The 19,377-nt window shown below is 40.4% G+C and overlaps 1 protein-coding gene across 1 annotated transcript in view; it reads left to right on the top strand.

Moving 5' to 3' along the window:
- The window catches only part of Prkdc (protein kinase, DNA-activated, catalytic polypeptide), a 195,355-nt gene that overhangs the window by 73,713 nt on the left and 102,265 nt on the right, over nucleotides 1-19,377 (top strand). Inside the window, exons 29-34 of the mRNA XM_013009243.1 lie at nucleotides 1,925-2,024; nucleotides 3,826-3,959; nucleotides 6,756-7,013; nucleotides 12,568-12,791; nucleotides 18,326-18,534; nucleotides 18,854-18,986. Coding sequence (XP_012864697.1) covers nucleotides 1,925-2,024; nucleotides 3,826-3,959; nucleotides 6,756-7,013; nucleotides 12,568-12,791; nucleotides 18,326-18,534; nucleotides 18,854-18,986 — 1,058 coding nt within the window. The remainder of the gene's footprint in view (nucleotides 1-1,924; nucleotides 2,025-3,825; nucleotides 3,960-6,755; nucleotides 7,014-12,567; nucleotides 12,792-18,325; nucleotides 18,535-18,853; nucleotides 18,987-19,377) is intronic.

The raw sequence follows: 19,377 nt of genomic DNA, 5'->3' as shown, positions 1-19,377 counted from the left end.
GCAATCCTCTAGATCTCAGTAGTTGGGGTGATAGACATGAGATATGGACAACTTTCTGTTTATTTTGACAGACTGAACTCTGCCATCCTTTACACTGATAGTATACTACTAGCTGAGATGTTAACATTCAGTTTTTTCCTTAGCTTAATTTAATGTATCTTGATTTTCCATATACATAAATTTTTTCAACAAATGAAACTTTTTTTTCAAATTAGTGCTGTGTGCCAGGCCCTGTGTTTGACCCCCTAGTGCTGCCTCCAGTCTCCCCCACAAAATACATAGAAATAAAATTATCTTCGCTTTTTTAGTTGATGGAGGTGACTGTGACTCCTTTCTTTTTCTAAATCTGAATAATTTTAGGCCGCTCTGAGTGGTTCATCATTTTAGTTCTGTTTTCCTTCTACAGTGGCCATGTTATTGAATTGTAACATAGTTTGTCTTACAGAGTAGGAAGGGATCAAGGAACTTAAACCCCTTAAAGAATAGCTCTGGGCTGGGCGCCAGTTGCTCATGCCTGTAATTTTAGCTACTCAGGAGACTAGATCTAAGGATCGCAGTTCTAAGCCATTCTGGGCAGGAAAGCCCATGAGACCCTCATCTCCAATAAACAACTCAGAAAAGGCTATAAGTGACGCTGTGGCTCAAATGGTAGGACACTAGCCTTGGCCTGGCATGAGGAGTTAGTTATATGCAGCTGCGCCATGCTGACAGTGCTGGTGGTATAGTTTCTAGCTGGGTGTGGTTTTGCTCTGTGTGTATATGTATGTGTGTATATGTCTTACTATCCTGCAGTCTTAACTCTGTGTTGTATTCTTAATAGGATTTGTCCACAACTAGGAATAAAATATGTAACAGAAAATGAGAGTGCTGAAAGGCTGGTATATACAGACACCTTAGACACATCAAAGTCATCAGGAAGCAGTGGCAACCCTACCAATACATACCACCTTTACCAGTGATGCCATTTCCTCTTCCTCCTTTACAATCTCCTAATCATCCAGGCTCCCTTGCTTGGTAACACCAGCACTCAGGTGCCTTCCCCACTCCTGTTACATCACTGTGCCTGTGAGTCTTTATGGGTCTTTATGTTCCTCTGTCCACTGGACCCTCATAACATACCTGTGAGGTAGGCAGGACAATAGTTTCCACTTTACATGTGGAATCTGAGTTTCAAAATGGTGAAAGGCTTGTCTCAGGATGTCCAGGCTTTATAATGTTTGAGTTTGGAGCTTAGGCAGGATTCCCAGCTTGCTTCCTTGAATGTGGGCTCCTCTTATTGCAACTTCCCTCCCCTTACATTTCTACAGAGCTTTCATGCTTTGTTTACTTCTTCAGGACCTTTTCCCTGACTTTCATGTCTCCACTATGGTTACTATGTTTATTAGGTTTTTACAATACTATCTGTAAACTTAACTTTACTTTTACTCTTTAGCACTTCTCTCACTCAAAATTCCTCTCTGAAGTATTTTGCTACCATTAGTAGAATATAATTCCATGTTTTCCCAGGAAATTTATTTACCTGCTTATCTCTACTAGTGCTATATTGTAATATAGTCTACAAAATGGCCTTAAACAAGTGACACATTATATATTTATGTATCCATCTCAGTGCCTTGATAGACGTTTAATATACATTTTACAGGCCTGTCAAGAAGTATCAGTATGCCAGAATGCTCCCTAAAACACAATTGTTACTAGTGTTTCAAATATGTATTAGTATGCTGCTGTAACTCAAAATGGTAATTTCACGCTCTTTTTTTTGGTAGTACTGGGATTTGAACTCAGGTTTTGTCTTGGACATGAAAAATGTAATTATTTAAATTTTGCATTTAGAGGGGTGAAGTAACATTAAGTCTATAGTCAAAGCACCTTTATAGTTATAAAATAAGTCAACAAACTGATTTTCTTTTGGCACTGAAAACAGGTACAATTCAGCAATGCTGTGACGCCATTGATCACTTAAGGCGCATCATTGAAAAGAAGCACATTTCTTTAAACAAAGCAAAAAAACGACGTTTGCCTCAGTAGGTGATTTGTTTCCTTTTCGTTTTTTCCCTTCAACATAATATTCTTAGCTGATAGAAGACAACTTGGTTCCACGTGTGGGTATATGAAAAATTGGTTTATCTAAAGAGTTTTGCAAGTTCTGTGGTGAAAATACTTGGTTTTATTTATTTAATACTGATAATTTTGTGTGTGTGTGTGTGTGTGTGTGTGTGTGTGCAACTGATGCTTGAACTCAGAGCCTTAAGCTGTGCCTCAAATCTGGCCTTTTTGCTGGTTAATTGGAATCTCTCAGATTTGACTGGGTTGGTTTTGAACCTTGATCCTCACACCTCAGCCTCCTTAGTAGCCAGACTGATTTTGAATATAAGTTTGATGTAGAATTGACTACAATAATGGTAGGAACTGAATGTTGAAATAGGATTTTGGCAGACAGAATCACAGACTTTCAAAGTAAAGGTGAGCATGTTGGGAATAGGCTAGTGGTTTCTGGCACACTTTCATTTCTGTCCCATTCTCTGACTGATGCCTTGTATCACTGTCCCCCTGTTTCATATGCTCAGTGTTACAGGGGAGCTCTGGCATCTGTGCTGGCCAGCTACCACTCTGGGTATAATGGTACACATCTGTAATCCCAGGCACTTAAGATACTGAGGCAGGAGGATTGCCAGTCTAAGGCCAGTGTGAGAAACAATTTAATTTCAAAAAAAATTTTTTTTGGGGGTCCGGTCATGGGGCCTGAACTCTGGGCCTGGGCGCTGTCCCTCAGCTCTTCAGCTTAAGGCTAGCGCTCTACCACTTGAGCCACAGCGCCACCTTCAGCTTTTTTTCTGTTTGCTTATGTTGTGCTGAGAAATTGAACCCAGGGCCTCATGCATGCAAGGTAAGCGCTCTACCACTGAGCCACCTTCCCAGCCCCAACAATTTAATTTCAAACAAAAAAGTTTGTTCGGGTTTTTCTATTGACTTATGACATTTCTTTAGATAGTTTTTTCCTCAAACGTTAGCACATATGGCAGGAGTGTAAGGTGTCTATAAAATTAGCAGGAGGTCTTGTTAAAACACAGATTTTGGGCTGATACCATCAGCACTGCTGTGTCAGATGTAGTGTATGGCCCAGAGAATTTTTTTCCATTTGTAAGTAGTTTATTGATGATGCTGGTACAGCTGGTCTAGCGTCCACACTTTGAGAATTGCTGCTTTAGGGCCTCTACAGCCTCATTTATTTAAGGTACTTTGAAAAGAAATACTTGGTGCTATTCTGTTGAGACATATTTGTAATTTTTTTTTTTTGGGTCCGGTTGTGGGGCCTGAACTCTGGGCCTGGGCGCTGTCCCTCAGCTCTTCAGCTCAAGGCTAGCACTCTACCACTTGAGCCACAGCGCCACTTCCGGCTTTTTTCTTTTTGCTTATGTGGTGCTGAGGAATCGAACCCAGGGCCTCATGCATGCAAGGCAAGCGCTCTACCACTGAGCCACCTTCCCAGCCCCCGTATTTGTAAATTTTTGTATGGATAAAATAATAAGGCTGGGTATATCTTAAGTGGCCAGAGTATTTGCCTCTCATGGCAAAGGCCCTCAGTTCAGTTTCCAGCACCACAAAAATAAAAATTAAAAAATAAAAATTAAGTTGAGCTGAAAGTGAACAGCTTTTAGACCTATTTAAGCTATGATGTTTTAATTATATCTTCATGATCATAAAATGCCTTAAAGGAAGTCTGTACGTGTATCATTGTGGCAAAGTTGAGTTCATGATTTCTAGACTCCTACTCTGACGTTGGATTCTGGAGAGTACTCATGTTCACCTGTCCTCTTCGTGCAGAGGGTTTCCACCATCAGCATCATTGTGCTTGTTGGATCTTGTTCAGTGGCTTTTAACTCACTGTGGAAGACCCCAGACAGAATATCGACACAAGTCCATAGAACTCTTTTACAAATTAGTTCCTTTACTACCAGGTATGTTAAGCCTTTAAATTCTAGAGTTTGGGTTTTGCTAGTAGTTTAGATATGGAATCTTATGATTGCCCAACTATTTAAATGAATGTTAATATGTAATAAATAAAAGGTAAGTATGTGGTTGTTTCACATTTGCATGACAGACTATACATTTTGAGTACATTTCTTTGAGATATGTAGAAGAGAAAAATTGCTATTTCAGTGATACTTATATGATACAGAAGATGAAAATTTGGTATTTCCTAGTCATTTTAAATTTCACTTCAGCTTTTCTTTATCTGTTCCATTTAACTGAAGTAAATAGTAGTTCTATGACCATTCGGTTAACATACTTAAAGAATGTTCCAAATATTGGGCACTGGGAATATGACTTGGTGATATGTGCATGCCCAAGGACCTGGGATCAATTCCTAGTACTACACATACAAGTGTATACACAAACGTGTTCAAAGTATTAAGTTAATGAAATGATGTAGTTCTGTTTTAATATGAACTGAAGTTGAATTGTAGGAGGTGTTGCATGTTTTTTCTTATTTTAAAGGAATGGAGGACCAGCTATTTGTAGATAAAATTATTTTTTGGCACAATCTACCTCACATGTAGTCTCTGATTCCTTTAGAGCCCACAATTTCTAGTAGTATCAGCATCACTGATCCCAGACATTTCTTTTTTTTTTGGCCAGCCTTGGGGCTTGAACTCAGGGCCTGGACACTGTCCCTGAGTTTCTTTTGTTCAAGGCTAGCACTCTACCACTTGAGCCACAGTGCCACTTCTGGCCTTTTCTGTTTATGTGGTACTGAGGAATGAAATCCAGGGCTTAATGCATGTTAGGCAAGCACTCTACCACTAAGCCACATTCCCAGCCCGATCCAACAGAAGTTGGTCTTCTCAGTTTCCTAAAATAGTGGCCTTTGAGTTAAATAAATTGAGTTTACTTGTCTCAGCATTGTTTTCAGTAAGCTGAGGATATCAGGTGGTACATAAGCCTTTCTGATCTCCCAGCATACAAGTCACATAAAATCCACAGGCTTGCCTGACACCAGTGGCTTACACTTGTGGCCCCTTAGGATGCTGAGATCTGAGGATTGTGGCTCAAACCCAGCCCAGTCAGGAAAGTTTGTGAGACTTTTTTTCTTTTTGGGTTCGGTCGTGGGGTCTGAACTCTGGGCCTGGGCCCTGTCCCTCAGCTCTTCAGCTCAAGGCTAGCGCTCTACCACTTGAGCCACAGTGCCATTTCTGGCTTTTTTCTGCTTATGTGGTGCTGAGGAATCGAACCCAGGCCCTCATGCATGCAAGGTAAGCGCTCTACCACTGAGCCACCTTCCCAGCCCATGTTCTGGTTATTTTTGAGATATAGTCTCAAATGTGCCCAGCATTTTACTGGTTGAGATGAGGTCTCATGAAATTTTTGCCTGGAATGGCCTTAAACCATTAGCTTCCCAAACTCTGCCTCTCAAGTACTTTGGATTATAGGCATGGGTCACTGGTGACTAGCTTTTGTAGTATTGTGGTTTTCCTTTCTTTCTTTCTTTCTTTTTTAACCTGCAGTTTTTTTTTACTTTAAACAGTGTTGGGCATCTTTTTAGGTCACTTGTATCTTTTTAGGTTTCTGTCTCTCATAAGTGAAAGGGATAGGAATATATATGAGAAAAGAAATGCAGAGCCAGCTGCCAGTGGCTCATGTCTAGCTACTCAGGAGATCTAAGATACCCTCTCTTCCTCCCTCCCTTCGTCCCTCCCTTCTTCCTTTCTTTTTCTTTTTCTTTTTCTTTTTTTCCTGAGGCTTGAACTCAGTACATGTTCTGAGCTCCTGTAGGCCTTTTCACTCAAGGCTATCACTTTACCACTTGAGTGGAACCTTTGCTTTCCCAAGAGACTTGTAATCTAGAACCAGCTAGCCAAAAGCCCAAAGTAGGAAGTGGAGCTGGGACTCAAGTGGTGTAGGACTAGGCTTGAGAAAAACTGCTTAGGGACAGTACCCAGGCTCTGAGTTCAAATCCTAAGACACACACACACACACACACACACCACACACACACACACACACACACACACACACACACACACACACACACACACACACACACACACACACACGTGGATAAAGAGATTAAGTAGGATAGACTTGCCATAGGTTTCAGCATTTTAATTCATCTTCAGTCATCTTCTGCTGGTTTCAGGGGTGTATAGACATTTAACTGTTGATCAAATAAGGAGAATAAGGGGTAAAGAATGAGAAGGTAGCATAGTTAAAAAAGTTCATTGAACTATTTTATTTAACAAACATATATTCACATCTGGGTGTAGTAGCATATGTTTATATTTCTAGCCAACTGGATGGTTGAGGGACAAGAAAATCATTTGAGTCCAGGAGATTGAAGCAAGGAACATAGCAGTATCCTTCCAACAAACAAACAAACAAACATTCAGATATTAGCTGCGGTAATTCATTTAACCTTGGTAACAACTGAAGAGGTAAATGTCATTTTCACTTGGGGCACAGAGAGCTGCATAGCCAGCATCAAAACCAGAGAACCATGGTGTTCTTTTATAACTTAAGAAGAAAAAGGTGGTGGGGTATTAGTAAATAGCTATCCCAGACAGAATTCTTGCAATGTTTAAAGAAATTAAGGAGAGTGATTTTGGTGGAGATAACTTCTAGGCTGTAACAATAGTAAAACAAGTTATGAATACTGGAGTAAAAAGATGATCTCATATCATTTAAAAATTTAATTTTAATACAACAGATTACAGAGATGTTTCTTAGGAAAGTTTTAATATTGTTTCTCTTTTAAGGCAACAAATCCCCTTCTTCATGGTTAAAGGATATTATCAAAAAAGAAGGTACTTCTTTTCTCATAAGCACATTTGAGGGAGGAGGTGGCAGAAGTGACCAGATGTCCGGTATTCTTGCTCAGCCAACCCTCTTCCACTTGAGGGGCCCATTTAGCCTGCGAACAGTCCTGCAGTGGCTGGATCTGCTTCTGGCTGCACTGGAGTGCTACAACACATTTATTGAGGAGAAGACTGTGGAAGCTCATGAGGTTCTAGGAGGTAAAGTTTACCTTATTTATTTGTTCACTTGTCTATGTATTAATTTAGAGGTAAGGTTTCAGTATGTCACTTAGGCTGACCTTGAACTTGTGATCTTTCTGCCTCAACCTCTTAAGAGCTAGGATTAGAGAGCTCCCTGGCCAAAACTTACCTGTAAATTAACATTACTCAGTTCTGCTGGGATTTGGTCCAGGTAGACAGCTCACTGCTGTGTCAGTATGGGCTACAGATATGGTTACTTACTGTTAAGCAAAAAGTTTACTTGCATTTTCATTTATGTTGATCAGCCTTCCATTACTGTGACACAGTATCTGTAATCAGCTTAATAAAAAGAAGTATTTATTTTGGCTTACAGTTTTGGAGATTTTAGTCCAACATTGACCTTGTTTCTCTTAGATCTGTGATGAGGCAGAATATTGTGGGAGGAGCGTATATATGCTGTAGGGTACTACTGACCTTATGGCAAACTATAAGCAAAGAGGCTGAGAGAGTGAGGGGATTCCAGGACCTCAGTTTCCCCTTCAAGAGCATGCCCCTCCTCCAAGTACTTAACTTCCTTTCATTAGGTCCTACCTCCTAAGGATTCCACATCCTCCCAATAGTACCACAAGCTCGCAACCAAGCCATTGGGTTGTAGGCTGTAGAAGGATACTCATCCAAAGTACAGCATCATTTAATGTTACAGTGAAAACAGGGCCTACACAACCTGGCCAAAGAATCCAGTGGTACTGAATTAAGAATTCTGGTACTGGGTGCCGGTGGCTCATGCCTGTAATCCTAGCTATTCAGGAGGCTGAGATCTGAGGGTCTCGATTCAAAGCCAGCCCAGGCAGGAAAGTCTGTGAGACTCTAATCTCCAATAAACTACCAGAAAACTGGAAATGGCACTGTGGTTCAAGTTGGTAGAGCGCTGGCTGGCCTTGAGCTGAAGAGCTAAGGGATAGTGCTCAGGCCCAGAGTTCAAGCAAGCCCCATGATGGGGGAAAAAAAAAGAACTCTGGTAGTTTTATAATCAGTAACATCAGCTTTTTTTTTTTTATAAAGATTTTTTTTTATATTGTAAAGATACTATACAGAGGGTTACAGTTACATGAGAGAGGTAATGAGTACACTTCCTCTTGAACATTGTTACCCCCTCCATTGTTTTCCCCTACCATCCCCTCCCTCCCTACCTTCCCCGAGGTTCTTTTTTTTTGATTGTGATTAAGTGATTACATAATTTCCGGAATTTCACAGTATTGTGGAATAATGATGCTCATTTAAAGTCACAAGTTCATTCTAACTTTCCTGGAGCAAATTGTCTATCACAGTCTGTAACATATAACGGTGTTCACATGTTATTAAACAGTTTTTTCACTGAAAATTGTGCAGAATCTTCACATTAGTATTCCCATTCCCTACCCTTCAACACTTTGATTTTAAAGCCTTATGTTTTTAGGCTTTGGATTTCATTTATGCCCCTAACAGTGTCTTACTAAGAAAATGGATCTGCATATTTAAAAACTTACTTTGTGTTATTACTGCATTTGTTTTAAGAAAAATTTATTTATACCTATAGAAAAATAGATATAAACTTTTGGTAAATATCGTATATAAAAAGTAAAATGATCTGGTTAGCATGCTATTTTTGTCTTTTCAGGAATATGGCATTTAATGATGGGGATGTGTTCTGAGATATTAGGCCATTTCACCTTTGTGTAAACTTCATAGATACCATATCACTAGGTGATACAATCTTGGGTACTGCTTGTTATTATTGATTCAATGTTGTTATACAGTGAATGACTGGATTCAGACATAACTCATTCACATGAACAGTTGTTAGAATTGACTAATTTTAAAATAACACATTTTTCTCACATTTAACACATCTATAAAGTTGGAATATGTCTTTCTAGTCCAACAATCTATTGAATTGAAGTATGTTTGATGTTGTGAATGTAATTTTTTCAGGCACTAATGGAGCTTGAACTTAATGACACACATGTTGGACAGACATTCTACCACTTGAGCAATTCTCCCAGACCTTAAGGATATAATTCTTTTTTTTTTCTGTCAGTGATGGGTGCTGTCTCTCAGCTCTTCAGCTGAAGGCTAGCACTCTACCACTTGAGCCACAGCCCCACTTCCTGCTGTTTTCTTTTTGCTTATGTGGTGCTGACAATTGAATCCGGTGCCCCATGCGTGCAAGGCAAGCACTCTACCACTGAGCTACCTTCCCAGCCCACGGATATAATTTTTAACATATGTCCTCTCAGTCCTTTTAATCTATTGTCATAAAAAAGTTTTTTGGAGCTGGATGCCTATAATCCTAGCTATTCAGGAGGCTGAAATCTGAGTATCTCAGTTTGAAGCCAGCCTGGAAACTCCATGAGACTCTTATCTCTAATAAATGACTCAGAAAAGCCAGAAGTGGCACTGTGGTTCAAGTTGTAGAGCTCTTGCCTCAAGTAAAAGAAGCTCAGGGACAGTGTTCAGGCCAGAAGTTGAAGCCCCAGGACCGGCAAAAATAAAGTGTTTTGGGAGATTTTTGATGGTTGGGGTTTGTACTCAAGGCCTCATGTTGACTAGTGATTGACCACTTGAGCCATAGTTCCAGTCCTTTTTGCTTTATTTACTTTTGAGATAGGGTCTCACTTCGCCCTGACTGGCCTGGACTGTCAGCTGTATTTTTATGCTTTCTGCCACAGCTGGACAGGTGTTACTAACCCATTTTTTCTTTTGAGATGAAATCTTGTGAATTATTTTGTTGAGTTGACCTGAAACTATGATCCTCCCAGTCTTAGTCTCCTGTCATAGGATGACAGGTATGTCTCACCAAGCCTAGCTAATAATAATATTACTATTACTATTGTTTTCTGGTGGTACTGGGGTTTGAACTTAGGGGCTTGTGCTTGCTAGACAGGTACTCTACTTCTGAGCCACATGTCTAGCCCTATCTCACACTGGTTATTTTTTAAACACTATCTTGCTTCCTGAATAGCTGTACTCCTCTTATTTTAGGCTTTCCATTAGAGTTGGGATAACAGAATACTCATCACATGTCCAGCTGCATCCATTCAGATGGAATCTTATGGAGTCTTCTGCATGGGCTGGCCTGACACTGTGATTCTCCCAATCTCACCTTCCCAAATAGTGAGGATGAGAGGCATGCACCATCACACCCAACTCTTTGTTAAGAGGGAGTATCATGTATATACCTGGGCTGGCCTTGAGCTGCCATCCTCCAAATCTCAAATTTCCTAAGCAGCCAGGATTGCAACCATGAACCGTGGTGCCTGGCTATTAAAACTATTTATAATGGTCTATGTATTAACAATTTGATTAAACTTGTTCAGATTTTGTAGTTTAAGGAAGTGACAGTCCACAGATTCTTAAGAGGATTTCTCACTCAGTCATTACCTTTGTTTACTCTTTGACTGTGTATGCCAATATTTTATGTGTCCCTTTGTCTGAGGTTCTAAACGTCCTTATGTCCTGCAATAACAATGTATACTGTGAGATTGGGGAGAAGTTAGAGGTGTGGTAGGTGGAGAGGGTCATGGTGGACAGCATTAGTTGGAAGGGAGAAATAGCCTCATTGTTCAGATGAGTTTGGTAAAATTATGAGGGTGGTCTGGAAATTGACTATGTAAGATGACCAGTGTCTATCCATACTTGTTTATTTTTGAATTATCCTTTTGAGGAACATTTAAATTTCTGTAATAATTATTAAAAGCAATGCTGTCAGATGTGGTAGCACATGACTATAATCCCTGCACTTGCAGGATAGAAGCCAGCCGAGGCTACACAGTGAAACTTAGTCTCAAGAAAAAAAAAGCAGCCAGGTGCTGGTGGCTCACGCCTGTAATCCTAGCTACTCAGGAGGCTGAGATCTGAGGATCGCAGTTCAAAGCCAGCCCAGGCAGGAGAGACCGTGAGACTCCTATCTCCAATAAACCACCAGAAAACTGGAAGTGGCACTGTAGCTCAAGTGGTAGAGCGTTCGCCTTGAGCTGAAGAGCTGAGGGACAGTGCCCAGGCCCAGAGTTCAAGCCTCACGACCAACAAAAGAAAAAAAAAAAAAAAAGAAAAACAAGAGGCATAAGCTAAATAAACATTCTTTACTCTTTTGCCATTAGTTATTAAAAGTTCAGTACTAGATCAAAGCTTGAGTTTTAAAACATTTAATAGAGATTAGAATGCATATTTTAAAACTATTTGGTATGAATTTCTAAATAGTCATATTTAGAAATTTAGAATTTTAAATAGTCATATTAATTTATATTGTCACAGATAGTGCTTGTGAATCAACTTTTGTGTTAGTCAGACATTGGTTGTGGTTAAAAATCTGAGCTAGTACAAAGGACAAAAGATATGTTTTGATCTGGGAATGTGGCTTAGTGGTAGAGTTCTTGCCTAGCATGCATGAAGCCCTGGGTTCAATTCCTCAGTACCACTTAAACAGAAAGAGCTGGAAGTGACCTTGTGGCTCAAGTGGTAGAGCGGTAGACTTAAGCAAAAGAAGCTCAAGAACAGTGCCCAGGCCCTGAGTTCAAGCCCCAGGACTGGCCAAAAAAAAACACAAAAAAAGTTTTGTTTAGCCTTAAGGTTTGAGAGCGTTCAGTCCACAGTGGCCCCATGCACTTGGGCAGAACTTCATGGCATTGGTGGTGAGTGGCAGAAGCTGTTTACCTCAGGGTGGACCAGAGTGGAGATGGGATTCACCTACCCTAACCTGTTTCCATAAGCTTTGTCCTACCATCTAACGTTTTCAGAACTTTCTCAGATAGCATCAGCAGCTAGGGTCCCAGTGTTTAGGCATTGGAGCCTGTGATGGATTTCATAGCTGAACCCTAATGAATCTTATGTAAACACATTGTAATTTTATAAGACTGAAGTTGAGTTCTATACGGATTATAACTCTACAATGTAAAATGAGAAGGAAGAGCAGATACTTGATTCATCTTTTTTTTGGGGGGGGGTCTGGTGTTGGGGCCTGAACTCTGGGCCTGGGCGCTGTCCCTCAGCTCTTCAGCTCAAGGCTAGCACTCTACCACTTGAGCCACAGAGCCACTTCCGGCTTTTTTCTTTTTGCTTATGTGGTGCTGAGGAATCGAACCCAGGGCCTCATGCATGCAAGGCAAGCGCTCTACCACTGAGCCACCTTCCCAGCCCCTTGATTCATCTTTTATTCAACTATGTGTCTGTGTGTGTGCATTTGTGCATGTGTGTGTGTACCAGGCATGGGGCCTGTCTGTGATCTTTTGTGGTAGTCTAGTGCTCTACCACTTGAGGCACAGCTCCACTTCTGACTTTTTGGAAGTTTACTGGACATACAGGTCTAATGGACTTTCTTTCCCGGCCTGACTTTGAACTGTGATCCTCAGATCTCAGCCTTCTAAGTAGTTATGATTATAGATGTGAACCACAAGCATCCAGCTGAACTAATTTTTTTAAATTGTTCAGTGATTGCTGAAAGTCTACCAAACCTACATGTACAGAAAGATTTTTTACATTAGTCTTAATGGAGTTAGGAAGTGGCATGTTAATTTTATAACATACTTATTTCTAGGTACTGAATCACAGTCTTCACTCCTCAAGTCAGTGGCCTTCTTTTTAGAAAGCATTGCTGCTCATGATATCACAGCCGCTGAACAGTGCTTTGGCACAGGGGCAGCAGGCAACCATCCCAGCCCACACGAGGAGGAGAAATACAAGTATAGCAAGTGTACTGTTGTCGTCCGAATTATGGAATTTACTACAACCCTGCTCAGTACTTCCCCTGAAGGATGGAAGGTAGGCTCTCTCTTGCTGCTTTATTATTGAGGTTAGTACTTGGTATGAAAAAAATGTTTTTGAAACGTATCAGGCCAGGTGTGATGGCAGGTATAGGGGTATAAACCTATCATCCCAGCTGTATGGAAGGATTAAGGTCTAAACCCCGTCACTGGCCAAAAACATGAGACTCTATCAGAAAGATAGCTAAGGTAGAGAAAGGGCTGGAGGTGTGGTTTAAGTGGTAGACAACTTGCCTAGTAAGTGTGTGGCCCTAGTACTGCCAAAAGATAGAAGTTTCTGTTTTTTAACTGTAGGGAAATGCAAATAAAAACTTCACTGAAATTCCATCTCAGTCCAGTCAGAATAGCTGTCATCAAGAATACCCAGACCAGGTGGGTGGTCATAGCTTAGACCTGTAGTGGAATCTTAGCTACTAAAGAGACTGAGAGCTGGAGAACTGTGGTTCAAAACCAGCTTGGGTAGAAAAGTCCTCAAGACTCCCATCTCCAATCTAACCAGCAAAAAAGCAGGTCTGGAGGAGTGGCTCAAGTGGTACAGCTCCAGCTGAGCAAGCAAGCCAAGTGAGTTTAAACAGTGCTGTCAAAAATGAAATGTACAACAAAGTAAAGTAAAAAAAGAATACAGAAAACAAATGCTGGTGAGGATTGTAGGGCCGGAAGGAGGATTGGGAAAGAAACCCTATACAGTATCGATGTGAATATAAATTAGTCCATCCATTGTTACAAACCTGCTGTACCATTTCTGGGTATATATCCAAAGGAATTAGCATACAGTAGAGACACCTGCATATCCATGTTTATTGCAGAACTATTCACAGTAGTAAAGTTATGGAATCAGTGTAGGTGTTCGACAGATGAATGGATAAAGAAAATATTTTGTTTATGTAATAAGGATACTGGATCTAACTGGCGCCATCTTGGCGGTGTGGTAGATAATAGGGAATTTGGTGTAGCTGGTCTAACTATCTTGTCTTCTTGGTGGATGAAGGTGAAGTCCCACCCCCAGATGATAGACGTTCCTGAATTCCTAGAGGCAGGCGTGGGGACTTGGACAATAGGTTATTGGACCTATACCATAAACTTTCAAGACTCATTGAACTCTTGAGCTCCTGTGACCCAGGCCCCTGACCGTGAATCTATTTAGGTCCCGACCTGATCAGCCACCATTTTGTACCATGCCTTGTGTTTCTTCAGGTCACCATGGTGTCCCTCTTCACCTTTCCATTGGAGTTGATCTGATTTGTTAAGATTGTTTTTCTGCTCTTTTCATTAAATGTATTTGAGGCTGCAAGATTTTTGAGGACATGTGTCTGCAGGCAGTTGCTGGCTTTCTATTAAAGATGCCTGATTAGATCTCTCAAAATGTGGCTTCTCTGTACCTCATGATAGAATTCCCATATACAAAATACTCAGCTATAAAGAAGGATGGAATTATGTCCTTTACAGGATAATGTGTGGAACTGGAGATTATTATATTATGGGTTTTTTTTTTTTTTGGGTCCAGTCATGGGGCCTGAACTCTGGGCCTGGGCACTGTCCCTCAGCTCTTCAGCTCAAGGCTAGGGCTTTACCACTTGAGCCACAGCGCCACTTCTGGCTTTTTTCTTTTTGCTTATTTGGTGCTGAGGAATCGAACCCAGGGCCTCAGGCATGCAAGGCAAGCGCTCTACCACTGAGCCACCTTCCCAGCCCGATTATTATATTATGTGAAGTAAGCCAGACATATTTACATTTTTCTCTAAAATATAGACCTAAAACCAAATTAAACAGTACATTAAAACAGAAGGGGAGAAGAGGAAAGGGATCAGGGAAGTAGAGAGAGGGAGTGGCTATCAAGGTAAAAAGAAGTTCTGGTTGGAAGTGACTTTGGTTCCTCTGGAACTTACCATTTCCAGAAGGATTTTATATTCTTATTTATTTTATTTTATTTTTTTTGGTCCGGTCATGGGGCCTGAACTCTGGGCCTGGGCGCTGTCCCTCAGCTCTTCAGCTCAAGGCTAGCGCTCTACCACTTGAGCCACAGTGCCACTTCTGGCTTTTTTCATTTTGCTTATGTGGTGCTGAGGAATCGAACTCAGGGCCTCATGCATGCAAGGCAAGCACTGTACCACTGAGCCACCTTCCCAGCCTCTTATTTATTTTAATTAACAAACAAAAATTTTGTGTATTTGTGGTATAAAATATGATTTTTTTTTTTTTTGCTGGTACGGGGACTCTAACTCAGAGCTTGGATGCTGTCCCTTAGCTTTTTGCTCAAGGCGAGTACTCTTCCACTGAGCCAGAGCACCACTCTGGCTTTTCGATGGTTGTCTTTGATGTTAAGCATCCCTTATCCAAAAATCTGAAATCTGATACCCTTATTCAGATTTTTCACATTAAGGGTAGTTATTTGGTAAGTTCTGTGCAATATTTCAAAATGTTGAAAAATTTGAAATCTGAAATATTTCTGATCCCAAGCATTTTGAGTACTTCAATTACCTGGGGTAGGGCTGGGAAGGTGGCTCAGTGGGTAGAGCGCTTGACTTGCATGCCTGAGGCCCTGGGTTCGATTCCTCAGTACCACATAAGCAGAAAAAAAAAAGCCGGAAGTGGCACTGTGGCTTAGGTAGAGTGCTAGCCTTGAGCTGAAGAGCTGAGGGACAGTGCCCAGGCTCAGAGTACAGGCCCCACGACTGGACCCCCCCAAAAAAAACCCTCAAAAAAACAAACAAATACCTGGGGTAGGAGCACACTGTGGTAAGTATTTGAACACATAGTTGTGAGATGTACTGTATAAGCAAAGCCCAGTTTGGATTCAGTGAATATACTGAATATCTTTTCTCTGTCAGGCATTGCTCAAGTCACTGCTTTTCAGACAGGGGCTAGCAAACTATGGCCACTCATATTTCCATACTATTTTCACACTAAGCTGGGTTAAGGAATTAAGCAGAGATGTATGGATTTCTTTTTTGTTTTGGTTTTTGTTTTTGAGACAGGATCTTTTTTTAAAAATTTGCTTTATAAAGGTGATTTACAGAAGGATTACACTTACATGAATCAGGTAATGAGAACATTTCTTTCATGTAGTGTCATCTGTTCTCTCATTCTCTCCTAGTCCCTCCCTCCTGTCTCCACCCACAGTTGTATAGTTCACTTTTATCAATGTCCAGTGCACTCAACTGCTGCACTCTTTCACCCTTTTCCTCCAATTCTGTGCTCTTCTTTCACCCTCCTGAAGATACGCATGTGAATACATGTATATAAGGTAAAGAATACGGAATCATCAGAAAAAGAAAAAAAATTTTAAAGTCTTTTGTTTTCATATCTTAGGAGTTTGTTTCAGTATATATATTATTTTATATAAATATGAAGAGATGCTTAGGCATTGCAACTTTGTGATTCTCTCCTGAGACTATCTTCTTTTGGTCTCACTGTGTGTGAATATCTGTGTAATTTGTCATATCTCAGTGCATTTTAAATCTAACTTCCACATATCAGGGAGAACATGCACTGTTTGTCTCTCTGAGCTTGGCTTACCTCACTTAACGTGATTTGTTCTAGTTCCATCCATTTCTCTGCAAAGGGCATTTTTTATCCTTTCTAATGGCTGTGTAAAATTCCATTGTATATAGGTACCATATTTTTTTGATCCACTCATCTATTGTGGGGCATCTGGGCTGTTTCCATATCTTGGCAATTGTGAATAGAGTGGCAATGAATATGGACGAGCAGGTGTCCTTATATCCTGGCTCATGCTCTTTGGGGAAGATGCCTAGGGGTGGTATGGCTGGGTTGTAGGGAATGTCTGATTTTAGTTTTACAGAGTGGTTGTACTAGTTTACATTCCCACCCAGCAGTGCAGTTGGGTTCCTTTTTTCTTACATCCTTGCCAACAGTTGTTGTTGACCAACAAATGGGATGGAATCTCAGAATTGTTTTAATTTGCATTTCCTTTATGGCCAAGGATGATGAGCATTTCCTCAAAGGTTTTTAAAAAATATATATATATATTGCCATTCTTACCTCTTCTGAGAAGTCTCTCTTTAGCTCCTTTGTCCATTTATTGATTGGTTTATTAGGTTTGGGAGAGGTTAGTTTCTTGATCTCCTTGTATATATTGGATATTAGGTCTTTTGAGCAGGATCTTATATATAGCTTTGGCTGGCCTTAAACTCAGGACTTTTCTGCTGTAGCCTCCTGAGTGCTGGGCTATAGGCATGTATTAACATGCCTTGTTGAAACTTAAAAAAATTTTTTTTTATCATGAAAGTAATGTACAGAGGAGTTACAGTTACATAAGTCAGGTATTGAGTACATTTCTTTTTGAACAATTGTCAGCCCTTCCTTATTTTGTCCCAGTTTTTCCAACATAGTGTCTAGTATCACTGCTGAATTAGTTTGCCCTTTGTCCCACCATTTCTATGCTTCCCTTTCCCCTCCTCAAATCAGATAAATTACATACAGGACAAATATACAGAAATAAAAAGGGGAAAATACAGCGACAAAAGGGGAAAACAGAAAAAAGAAAGAATTGTAAAAAGTAACATAAAAAAGCCTCTTGTTTCCATTTCTTGGCGTTCATTTTGATTAGCATCATTTTATATGAACATAGCTACCTTGTGATCTTCTCCTAAGAATATCCTCCTTTGGTCTTGCTGTGTGAATGTTTAGAGTTCTGTTTAGTTTTTCATGTCCAAGTTTTTTTTTTTTTTCCTATCCATTGGGATTACTTATAGCTTTATAGGCACATTCTAGGTATTGCAAATGAGGGAAACCATGCAACCTATTTCCTTTGGGTCTGGTTTACTTCACTTAATATATATTTTTTCCAAGTCTTTCCATTTCTTTATGAGTGGGCAATGCCAGCCATTCTTGCTGATGGAAGCAGAGAATTCCTCATGTATATATGCCATATTTTTTTGATCCATTCATCTACTGAGGCATCTGTATTGATTCCATATCTTAGCTATGGTATATAATGCTGCGATGAAAATGGTTGTGCTAGTGGTTTTAGAGTGGCCTTGTTTGTGGTCAATTGGATAAAAGCCCAGGAGTGGGATTGCTGGGTCATAGGGTTGTTGCAACTCTCATTGGGGTGGGGGTGGTAGTAGTGGTGGTAATGGTGGTAATGGGCTTGAACTCAAAGCCTTCCACCTACCATTTGAGCACTTTATTATCTCATTTATGACTTTCAGTTATTTTTTGGATAAGATCTCATATTTTTGCTGGGCATTGGCCTTGGAATGTAGTCTTTCTTTGTAACTGGTGTCATGTGTGTTTACCACCATGCTTGTTGGTTAAGATCGCATCTTATTAACTTTTTGCCTTGGCTGGCCTAAAACTGTGATCCTTTGACTCTCCACCACTCCATTGTAACCTGAATTACAATGTTTGGGCCACTATGTTTAATCTATTGCTCAGTTGTTTAGAGCAAGCAAGTTTTCTAACTCCTGTCCTAGTTATATGACAGGATTCAATCTGTGGACCTTACAGTATGGTGAAAATATAGTGGCTGGCTAATAGAAGTCTTTTTATTCAATCCATATTTTGCAGTTCCTGGAGAAAGATTTGTGTAATGCAAACCTTATGAAACTTTTAGTGAAAATGCTGTGTGAGCCCTCAAGCATAGGTTTCAATATTGGTGATGTCCAGGTTATGGATAGTCTTCCCAGGATATGTGTGAACCTCATGAAAGCACTGAGGAAGTCCCCATACAGAGACATTTTCGAGACTCACCTGAAAGAACAAATGACAGCACAGAGGTGGGTACTTCAGTCCTCATTGTCAGTCACTGCGTGGTCAGATTTAATGACATACAGTGATCCTTGCAGCCATATGCGCCACTTGGGTACTTACTGTAGTCCCTTTGCCTTTAAGGAAGGCTCTCATCCATATTATGTTTGTTAAATGCCTTCCTTGCCCCAGGAAAACCTTGTCTAGTATTGTCTGCTTGTTTTCCAGGACTGTGCTAATGTATTTGAGTGTTAGGTAGTGAATTTATAACCACCCACCCATTTCTTCAGTGTGGTCAGTTAGTGGTGTTAGCTCTCATGTGATTTTCTGTTTTCCTTACTTGGCCAGTATTGAGGAGCTCTGTTCCATTGACTTATGTGGTCCTGATGCACACCTGGAGAGGACCAGGCTTATGTCCATAGTGTCAGCCTATAAACAACTTCACAAAGCTGGCTTCTTGCTTCTTATATTACCATCTCAGGTAATCAGAACCAACTTGTTTTTAATATATACATTTATTTCTTTGTCAAATCTTTCATTTATAAATTATGCTGAAATAGTATTTTCTCTAGACAGGTAGATATTATCTGGAATAGAAATATGAAAGTGCCAGGCGCCAGTGGCTCACGCCTATAATACTAGCTACTCAGGAGGCTGAGATCTGAGGATCATGGTTCAAAGCCAGCCCGGGCAGAAAAGTCCGTGAGACTCTTATCTTCAATAAACCACTAGAAAACCAGAAGTGGCGCTGTGGCTCAAGCAGTAGAGTGCTCTCCTTGAGCTGAAGAGCCCAGGGATAGTGCCCAAGCCAAGAGTTCAAGCCCCACGTCCAACAACAACAACAACAACAAAAAGAAACATGAAAATGAATA

The sequence above is a fragment of the Dipodomys ordii genome, unplaced genomic scaffold, assembly GCF_000151885.1.
Source record: "Dipodomys ordii isolate 6190 unplaced genomic scaffold, Dord_2.0 Scaffold9, whole genome shotgun sequence".
Classification (NCBI taxonomy): domain Eukaryota; kingdom Metazoa; phylum Chordata; class Mammalia; order Rodentia; family Heteromyidae; genus Dipodomys; species Dipodomys ordii.
Note: the sequence above shows the minus strand (reverse complement) of the source record. Positions and strands in the feature narration are given on the sequence as shown.